This window comes from Myotis davidii, unplaced genomic scaffold (genome assembly GCF_000327345.1).
Source record: "Myotis davidii unplaced genomic scaffold, ASM32734v1 scaffold363, whole genome shotgun sequence".
Lineage (NCBI taxonomy): Eukaryota > Metazoa > Chordata > Mammalia > Chiroptera > Vespertilionidae > Myotis > Myotis davidii.
In genome coordinates, this window is record NW_006294069.1 from 1,025,252 (window position 1) to 1,035,749 (window position 10,498).

General features: G+C 52.0%; 1 protein-coding gene across 4 annotated transcripts in view; it reads right to left on the minus strand.

Moving 5' to 3' along the window:
* MYO18A (myosin XVIIIA) overlaps nucleotides 1-7,168 on the minus strand; it is an 85,916-nt gene extending 78,748 nt beyond the window's left edge. For 2 of the 4 annotated variants that reach the window (XM_015566747.1, XM_015566746.1), the window contains exons 1-2: nucleotides 6,958-7,168; nucleotides 6,067-6,916 (exon numbers count right to left, since the gene is read on the minus strand). In XM_015566747.1, coding sequence (XP_015422233.1) covers nucleotides 6,067-6,916; nucleotides 6,958-7,088 — 981 coding nt within the window. In that variant the 5' untranslated portion in view covers nucleotides 7,089-7,168. Of the gene's footprint in view, nucleotides 1-6,066; nucleotides 6,918-6,957 lie in introns of those variants that run through there. The other 2 variants (XM_015566744.1, XM_006768054.2) reach the window with 1 other exon arrangement.
* Between the last annotated feature and the right edge of the window lie 3,330 nt (nucleotides 7,169-10,498).

Consider the following 10,498-nt stretch of genomic DNA (forward strand, 5'->3'; position numbering starts at 1 on the left):
AACCATTTCAATGTAAATAAGAGATTAGAAGGGAGCAGAGGGCAGGGTGGCCAAGGGGATCTGGGTGGGCCAGAGGGGTTCTGGCCAGGGCCAAGGGGCCAGGGCAGGCTACCTCAACCAAGGCCCTGCCCCCGCACCAGGGCTCCAGGCTGTGCCTGCAAAAACAACCAATGACCATGGCATGTACCCACACCCAGTTCAATGTGGCCTGGGCACTGTGCCCACCACCCACGGGCCGGGTGGTCAGGGCACATAGGGGCTGCAGTTTGTCCAGCATCTCACTGGGAAGAAGGCAGAATGGTGCCTCTGAGGACAGAGAAGGGAGACCTAGCAGAATAGAAATGACCTAATCCCCCACTCTATCCTGCTGGCCTCATGTAACCCCCAGTCCAGGATAGATAACTCCCAAAATGTCCCTAAAAACCTTTCACCCGTCAGTTCTCATGCCCTTGAACCTGCCCATTGGCCCCTCATTGCCAAAAGAACTCCGTTTGAGTCCTGCTTTGAGCCCCCAAGCCAGGGCTCTCACATGGGGAGACTGATGCCAGAAGTGCCTGCAGCTTTGGCACAAAATGAAGTAAAAATGTTCTGTTTAAAAAACAAAAGCCCCTCCAAGGGTCATTTAGAGCAACATGAGGAACAGAAGCATTCTAGAACTCTGAGCCCAGGCAGCACCCAGCACCACCAGAGCCCCTGGGGAGGCCCACTGGCCGGCAGCTGGCCCAGAGGATCTGGAAGCAGCACCATTTTGAGGTTCCTTGGAATCTGCAGTCCCCACTCCTGACAGCACCTGTGGACCAGGCTGCTGAGGCTCAAATACTTTCCACCCAGGGGTCTGGGGCTTCCACTATGGCAAAGGGACCTGCCCTTCTCCCCCAGCGAGGCAACCCTGACTGGCCTGTCTCCTGAGGGGCCACTGATGTCCATGCCTACAGGCCTGAGAAGCTGGGCTCTAAGAAGCTAGGAAAAGCTAGCGGACACCCAGGGGCCCACCGCACCTTTAAGCTGGCTTTTAAAAAAAACCAAAAACCTACAGTGAAAGAGTTTGGACAAAAGCATCAGGAGTCCCTGTTGGAAAGAAAACCTTACCAGGAGCCATGAGGGGAGAACACTAGGCTGGATTAATTAAGGAGGCTGCAAAATTACTTTCCCTGGATGTCTTCAGAGGCTGGGCAGAGAGAAAGATACTAATCTTCATAAACATTTACGACCTGCCAAAGTCTGCCAAAGGGATCTCACCGCATACATACAGATTCTTAAATAAAGACCCATCAAGGAGAGTACACAAAGTAAAAAACAAGGCTCCCTTTCTTCTCCTTCTCAGAGGATGCTGGAGTGGGTTAGTTGGGTGTACGTCCTTTGATTTCATCTTCTTAAATTCTGAGAGGACAGAATAAGGCCCATTTATAGAGAACAAGGGTCACATCCTCTCAGAGGCCTCTTCTAATGGCCACTTCCTCCTTCCCACCCCACTGTTTACCTGTACAGGCATCCATGATAGCAACAATGGCGCTGAGTTGCCTTTCTTTACTTATGCTTATGCTTCCTCAAGGAAAGAGTCCACTTTATTTACTTAACCCCCCAGTGCCCAGTACAGTGCCTGGTCCTGTTCAAGGGAATGAGTACACTGAGGCTCAGAAAAGTTTGGTGACTTTGGTAAAACTCAAGCAGATCTTTCTGGTTCCAAAGTCCATGATCTTCCCACTATGACATGCACTCTCCTAGGTTCTCCTGAATGTGCAGGTGGTTTAGATGGATAGGATGACCTCCTAAGGAACCTCACAGCCCTGTAACTGTTGTGGACAAACCCCAAGGTCCAATGGGAAAAGAAACTGTACCACAGATCCCCAGCAAATGCCTGATAGCTCCACAGGGCGCAGGAAACTAGATTTGACTGGGAAGGGGTGGTAGGCCTTCCTTTAAGCACCCGCCTCCGCTCCCCTCCTACCACAACCTCATAAACTCAGGAAGCAGTGCTTTCTGGGTAGGGCCCCCATGCAGGCCAGCTCCTCTAGCTCTTGGCAGCAGGAGAACAACCACACTGGCCAGGGTTTAGCCAGGTGGGCTTTTCTGAGCTCAGCAGAACCATCGTATGTTCACAGACAATCCACTTGGCCCCCACGATGGGCCTACTGAGGATACAAATGGAAGGGACCAGCTCTCCCTACTCCCAGACCGTAGTCCCCACCCGGCCCCTACTCCTTCTTAATGGGCACTGACTTTCCTACCCAGACTCATGGAACTGGAGAGAAGAATTTTGATCCAACTGGGGTTTTAAGATCCTCCCCTTTACCAACACCTTCCTTAATCTCATCAGACTCAGGGAACTCTTTTTGCCTTTAGAAAAGTTAAGAATAATTTTCTCAAAACAGATGCTCCCAAACACTTTCCCTGAAGGATCATGGAAAGAATTTAGCATCCTCCCCCAAACCTGGTAGTCAGTTACCCACTCCTCTCCTCCTTCCCTCACCCCAGTCGGTCACCAAGACTCTAGAGCAGGGGTGGGCAAACTTTTTGACTCGAGGGCCACAATGGGTTCTTAAACTGGACCGGAGGGCCGGAACAAAAGCATGGATGGAGTGTTTGTGTGAACTAATATAAATTCAAAGTAAACATCATTACATAAAAGGGTACGGGTTTTTTTGTTGTTGTTGTTTTTTTTTAGTTTTATTCATTTCAAATGGGCCGGATCCGGCCCGCGGGCCGTAGTTTGCCCATGGCTGCTCTAGAGCCTACTTCAGTTGCTTACATCTGAAACCTCTTTCCATCTCCAATGCCTCTCCCGAAGTTCAGGCCTCCATTCATTCTACTAGGTTTACAATAATAGCTCCCTCACGATTCTCCCCTTGCTACACCCGAAAGGATTCCCCATAAACAGCCAGAGATTTTCTAAAATCTGTGCCTATCACTCCCTGATTAAATGGCTACACTGTCCTTAGGTTAAAGTTTACATTCCCTAGCATGACTCTCAGGGGCCTTGTGACCTGGCCCCTGCTTGATTCTCTTGCTGCTTCTCTTAATAGTGTCCCCTTATGCTGTCCCCAAGCCTTATTCCCCAAGCGTGTCAATCTCTCTCTGATTTGTGTCTAATACAGTCTTTTCCTTCCGTTTGCCTCCCCTATATGTCAGCTCTCTCTCTGATTCATTCTGAAGACTATACTTGAAGTTCCTCTTCTGTGCTCCCCAGTACCCCGTACTGGTCTATCGCTGACCTTCTCAAATGGCAATGTCATTGCCCACTACTTGACCATCTCTCCCACTAGACTTTGAGTTTCTTGGGGCTGGGTGTACATCCTTCTTTGATTTCATCTTTGAGGCTGGGATTATGTGCTGCACACTGCTGGGTCCCAGGACCTACCACACAGTAAGTGCTCCACAAACGTGTGTTTAGTAGACAGGTGAGTGGAGGAATAGATGGCGGAAGAAGGGCTGCTTCTCTCAGACGTGCTGAGTGATTTCTATCAGGTCCCATGTCTAGCCTACGACTGTGGCTCACCCCTCCTCCCAGTGGAGCCTTGTCTGGCAGCTACAGAGACATATGAACAAGGTGTGAGCCAAGCATTCTGGACACACACCATGTGAGAAGGAAACCCAAGGGGCTGTCTCTCCCTGGGGCCTTCTGAACAGGCCATGGACAGGAGCCATGGGGCCTGGCCCCTATCTGTGTGCAGAGAGAGAACAGATGGCTAGCCAGCTCCTTCAGAGCTCCCTGGGGACAGGCAACGTGTGGACACAGTTGATGGATGGCCTGACGGGCAGGGTGGCCACCAGAGCTGTCCCTGTGGGGCTAGAGTTGTCGGGGTACCCCGCCCGGGAGCATGGAGGAGGTGGGAAGGCTCTTTTCTTGGCATGGAACTAGGATTAGAACTGCTGCCAAGAAAAGGAGCAGGAGTAGGAGTGGGAGGAAGAGGAGATAGAGGATAAGAGTCTCAGTTGAGGCTACAGCACTCCCTCACCAGCTCCGGGGTCTGTCTCAGGAAACCAGAATGCCGGGCTCATGCTGCTCCTCTCCGCTGTGGCCTGAGACCCCACCACCTGCCCAGGTAAGAGGAGACGTGGGGCTTCTTTCAGCCCTCTGCTTCTTGTTGTCCGGTCAGTTCTAGGAGACTCATGAGGAAGGGACTTTCTACTGTGTCCCCTGCTCGATCCCCGGGGTGGGGGAAGAAGTCCTCTGGGCACCAGCTGGGCTTGCCCCGCGGGCCAGAGTGAGCCAGCATTTCTGAGATACCAGCTGGAAGGTGGGATCCACCGGGGTTTCCAAAGCTAAACCACCCACTTCCCCAGGGATGCGCTAACAGCAGCTAGTTGGGAAGGAGAGCGGCTGGGAAACATGAGATGCCAGGATGATCCTGTGCTATAAAGAGAAGAACTGAACAGCACCTGTGATGCCAAGCCCTGAGCCCCACAGAGGCCTGTGCTGTGGTTCAGCGGGGACCTGGCAACAATCCCCGGGGGACTCATTCTTTAAGAGGAAGACTATTCTATCTGTTGAAGGCAATGTTTGCCTGGGAGAAAGTAGGTAGACGTGGCAACATGGTATGGTCTTTGGTGCTGAGATAAAGACTCCCTCTAAGCTGGGGGAAGTTCCCCAAGTTCAGTGTAGCCTGGGGGCTAACACAGAGTAGGTGCTCAATGTATTTCTGGAATTAATGCGTCCAGGTCCTTCCTGGATTCTACGACAGGCTCCCCTCCCACTCACTACCCCTTCCTGACGAGCAAAGCTGCCTGACCCCACCAGCCCCCGGGTAAAGGAAGGTCTTGAACCCAATTCCAGTGCTTCCTGCCAGAGTCTGACCCTGCGGCTCCCAGGCCCTCCAGGCCCGACATGCTGCTAGGCTAGGCAGCCATCTGAGCAGCCACTTCCCCTCCCCGGGAGAAAGCTAGGACCAGGACTCTGCCTGTTTCCTTAGCATTTCCTCCCACTTCTGACTTGGATACATCTGGCTGGTCACTTAGTGCTGAAAGGTCCTGGCCAGGCCATGTACTGGTCAGGCTGCAGGGACCGGGACAGTCCTAATAGCCACAGCTGGAGAGAGGGGTGACCAGAGGCCAATTTGTCCTTCAGGGGTTGCCTCCAGGCAGAGCATTCCAAACTGGTAAGGAGCCAACCTATCAAGAGACCGCTGGGGTTACAGATCTCCATCTCCGTAGAGACCATCTTTCCAGGAGTTAAATCCGGTAGGTCCTTAGGAAGTAAACAGGCATTTGCTAAACTGATGGATACCTTTAACCTCAATCTCTTCTGGGCCTCTGTCACCCCCTCCCACCTTTGCTTTCTGTGGGCCGGGGTCTCAGGGATAGTCAGGTCATACTATCTCTGTAGGCTTAATCCCTGTTACTTTTCCAGGTCCATGCATTGCCTTCCTCCAGGAAAGATAATAAAACTCTGGGAGCACAAGTGATCTGTATAGATCAGATCGTCACTCCCCTACGCTTCAAGCCCTACAACGGTCTCATTTCAATGGGGTTAACCCAAAACTCCTACCACGATTTATAAGGTCTTTCATGATTTGGCCCCTGCTTATCTCGGCAACCTTACCTGGTATTCAACTCCTCACTCACGCAGGGGCAAGAGGAGGCCTGAGGTCATCTTCCCAGGAGCTACCAAAGCAGCTGTACATCCTAGATGTCCCATGACAGCCCAGATTTGACATAATTTACCTTTTTTTTCACCTCCAATGTCTAAATAACATGGAAATCCTATACTTTAGTCCAGAATATGAGACTGTCTGTCTCTCATATCTGGAACTGGCATGTGTTCGCCTCCATGCCTCAATTTTGGGCTCAGGAAATATGGTGCCCAAACCCTAACCCTCCGCCCCTTGTATCATGAAGCTTGTAAGACGGTGTATAGCCCCCACCTGAGGTGCCTTCTCCCCACCAGCGAGGTAGATGGTCCCTGAAGCCCACGGAGTGGCCCTGCTTTACTGCTCACACACTCGCTAGGCTCTCACTACAGCTCTTGAGTACCCTGATCATCCATCCTTCTAAGTGCAATCACCGTAGACATCAACAACCCAGTCCCTGCTCATCCCTCGCTGCCCAGGTCCCAAGGGAAACACTCACATCAGCCGGCTCCCTGCGTGGTCCCTCGCCACTCCGCAGCCAGCTCCGGCTGAGCTCGCTGAGCTCTGGGATGGGTTGCACCTTGAGCCGCACGCTGTCCCCTGACTGCCGGATCATCTCCACAATCTCATCCCTGGACTTGCTCTCCACGTTGTGCCCATTAATCTCCACCAGACGGTCACCTGGCACCAGCCCCAGGGCCAGGTCCTTGGTGCCCGCACCAGGCTCAGCAAAGTGAACCACCCTCCGATAGACCTGGCCCTCGGGGCTCCGATCCAGCATGGTTGTGCGCCGCAGGGAGAAGCCAAAGTCTCCAGTGGGCCTTCGTTGCAGCTCCAGCTCCCGGAGGGCAGGGGGTGGCGGGGGCACCACGGGGGGCAAGCGCAGGTCAGCCGGAAACCGTTTCGTCACCAGCTCAGGGACTTGGGACCGAGGCCCTGGTCGAGGGTGGCCTGGGCCAGGATGCTGCGCCAGTTGTCCCTCTAGAGTCCTCACCTCCACCTGTGGCGATGGGGCGGCAGAGTGCTCCGAGGGGGTGGAGGTCTCAGAGGCACTCTCGTCCCGGCTCCGCTGGGAGAAGGAGAAGCGCTTGACAATCATCTGGGAGTTCTGCTTGGCCAGGGAGCCGAACTTGGCCGCCCGCTGCAGCACGGAGCCCCGGAAACTGCCTTCCTCACCCTTGAGGTCATCGCTGGAGCTGGCTGTGCTGAGGTGGCCCGAGTCCAGGATGATGCTGCCCCTGTTGCTGTCGGAGTCAATGTCAGTCAGGTGCAGGTCGGAGCCGCTGGCCACCTTGATGGGGATGGGGTTGGAGATCTCCAGGCGCATCTTCGATTCGCGCTTGGAGGACCTCAAGTCCTGAGGGGTGGCCAAGGGTGTCTGAAGCAAGACATGTGAGTGGAGTATAAACCAGGCAGGCTCCTCAGCTCTGCCGCTGACATCCGCTCCTTCTTCTCCTTTTTCTCCTTCTTCTCCTTCCGCCCTCCATCTTTGTCCTTGTCTTTCTTCATTAGATTAAACATGGTGGGGGTGCTGTTTTGGGGGGGGTACCCCCAGAGGATTATGGGTGCTCAGCACAGGGCCTTTGTGTTCCACCTTGCTGCTGCAGACAGAAACAGAGAGAAAGAGAAAGGTGATTCCAGCAGAGCCTCTTCCCCGTCTCCAGTCCAGACGGGGCCAATTACTGAGCACAGCTACCCCCTCACAGCAAGCTCTGCCAGGTTCTCTGCCTCACACAATACTGTCTCAGTTAAGCGAAGCCTCATAACACTGCTATGAGGAGGTCTATTGTTACCCCCATTTTACAAATAAGGAAACTTGAGGTTTAGATAAGGTTGTAAAAACCCAAACTCCAAAGTCTCTCATTTCCTATGATCTCTGATAGGCCCGGGCTTGGGTGTGCATGGAGGTGGCATCTGGGCAATCTGACCTCCTGGCCAGGGGATGCCGTTAAGCCAAGTTGGGACTTGACTGAAGATGCAAACACAAGGGAAAATGAAAAGAGACTTTGTGCATCATCACCTCCCACAGCCAATGTCCCTTAAGGCAACAGACATCACATGCCCCTGGGCTCTTTCCTAAGCCCGGGATCCCTAGAACAGCAGCCTTAGCCACTGCCCGACAAAGGAGGACCTCAAAGAACCAACACTTGCTTAATGACTACCACTTGTCAGGCATAATGCCAGGCCCTTTACACACACTACCTCGTTTGAACTTTACAGCACCCCTGCAAGAAAAGTATCATTATCTCTACACATGAAAAAATTAAGTAGATATTAGTTGTCCAATAGCTAATAGGTGTCACTGTCAGGATTCAATGGCAAACATTGTTTTCTTTCTAGGTCCTGGGCACCCAAATTGGAGCCGGAAGGGAAGTGAGGGGAAGTTCCAGTCTGGACAGAGGACAGACAGCCGTGTGGTGGGGATGGGGGAGGGCGGCGAGGGGGTCTACTGGATAAACAGGATCCTGAAAAACTCACATCCGTTTCCCCAGACCAACACCTAAATATAGCCTCAGGAGGAAAGTTGTGGCGGGTGAGAGAAGACCTCAGCTCCAGGGCACGTGTGCCTATGGCGCCAACCTACTCCCACCCCAAGGCACACCTGACTGGGACAGGAGTGAGAAAAACTGATGTGGGTGGAGTTGAGAGGGCCTTTCTTGTTCTAACCGGCAGGGAACAAGAGGAAGAAGTAGGCCATACCACATAATTAAAAGCAAAATGTCATTTCTGTTCTCTCTCCATGAAGGCCTTCCCCCTGAACTCTAGACACAATGACCTACTGCAAGGCCCTGGAGAGGCCTTTCCTTTCTGTGTACCCCACCCCCACTCCCAAGCAGGCTCCCCATCCTACCGAGAGGGACCTCCAACCCAGATACAAAGCCTAAAAAGGCATCAAGGCCAGGAACTCCCAAGGGCCCAGGTACACCGGCTAATTGCCCAGCACTCTCTCCCAGTGGCTCCTGAGAGATCAGTGTATCCTCTCCAGAGCAGCACTATTCAAAAGAAATATAATTCAAGTCACGTATGTAACGTAAAATTTTCTAGCCGCCGCATTTTAAAAGGTAAAAAGGAACAGGTGAAATCAACCTACCCGATATTCATTGTCATCTTAATATGTAATCTATATAGAAAACATTGAGGTATCTTATATCCTCTTTTCCATGCTAAGTCCTTGAAATCCAATGCATATTTTACGCTTAGAGCACATTGCGATTCAGACCAACCACATTTCAAGTATTCAGCAGCCCCAAGTGGCTTGGCTAGAGGATTGGGCAGTACAGTTCTAGAGAAATCTTCAGGTGTAGAACACATCCAAAGAGGTGGGGAATCTGGTCTGGTCACTAGCTCCCTGCGAACCTCTCAGGTGCCCCTTTTATCCTCCCACCTCCGTTTCTATCTGGTAAAACAAAGTTCCCTCTGAACTTTTTGGTTCCAAAGGCTCATGCACATTACCTGGGGGTAGGAAGGCAAGAAATCTAGGGCCCAAGAGGCACAAAGCCAGGGGAACCTTGGCCAGATGGGTCTGGGCGGACTTGGGTTGGGGAAGTGCCTAACAGCAGACATCTCTTTAGGGCAGTGATGGCAAACCTATGACACGCGTGTCAGAGGTGACACGCGAACTCATTTTTTTTGGTTGATTTTTCTTTGTTAAATGGCATTTAAATATAGAAAATAAATATCAAAAATAGAAGTCTTTGTTTTACTATGGTTGCAAATATCAAAAAATTTCTATATGTGACATGGCACCAGAGTTAAGTTAGGGTTTTTCAAAATGCTGACACGCCGAGCTCAAAGGTTTGCCATCACTGCTTTAGGGCTGTACTTTGACATGGGGAGTCTCTCTGCCTCCTCCTGAACCACTGATGGGGGTGTGGTATAGACCCACCACATGCCAGGACATAAATAAGATCTTCAGCTGGTTGCTACCCACCTTACCCACCACTACTTGCACTGTCTTAAAGGGCTGGTTTGGAAGAGGGCTCCAGGGGCACCTGTGAGGGAATGAATAAAGAAACCCACCTCGGGGACCTGGAGGGGACAAACGAGGATCCCAGCCTCAACTCAACCACAGAGAACCCAAATGCCTTCACTGCTGACCCACCAAAACACCTTTCGGTCTCTAATTCTCACTCTTCAATCCTTACACAACCCTGGCTCTTTGCTGGGGGCTAAATATTTGAGCAGTATCAACAGAAAAGAGGCCCCAAATTCTAGAATCTTTGGGCTAGAAAGGTCCCTGGAAAGTAATTTCATGTAAACCCCTGTCTTGGCAAAAGCTTGCCCCTCACTGTCATTGTGACAGGCAGGAAGACAGACAGTCACAGCAGCAGCGCAGGGGACAGTGCTGGCCGGAAGTGTTAGGGGATTTGCTATCTAGGCCTGGATCTGTCAACAAGTCACCAGGGGACCTTGAGCCTGCCACTTTGCTCAAGGTTGAACTAGGTGATCTAGGTCCCTTCTAGCTCGAAAATTCCAAATATCTAAGTCTCTTGTGGACACAGGTTAGTTATTAACTTTCTGCTAACGTTACCCCTTCTCAACCCAACCCGGGGGCCTTTGGAGACTGAGTCCATTTCAGCCCTTCATTCATCCCCCCTGTGTTGCCACTGTTATCTGACAGCTCACAAGGTACCCATTCCCCACTGTCATCCCTACAATTGCCAGGCCTGGCTGAGGTCGGGGTTCTCTCCAGGGCCAAATACCTGAAGCTACCTATAACCTTCCCCTTCAGGGTCAGACCTGTAGTGCAGCTCTATGCTCCTCAGCACCCAATTCACTAGACACCTGGGCTCTGTCATCTTTTTGTAGACTCCGGACCTTCCAGCATCTGCTGTCCTCATGTCCAAAGTCTCCAGTAGCAATGATATCACCACTCCCCATTCTCCATTCCAGGCTGTAGTTTCTACCAGCCCCCCCTTCGTCTCTTACTC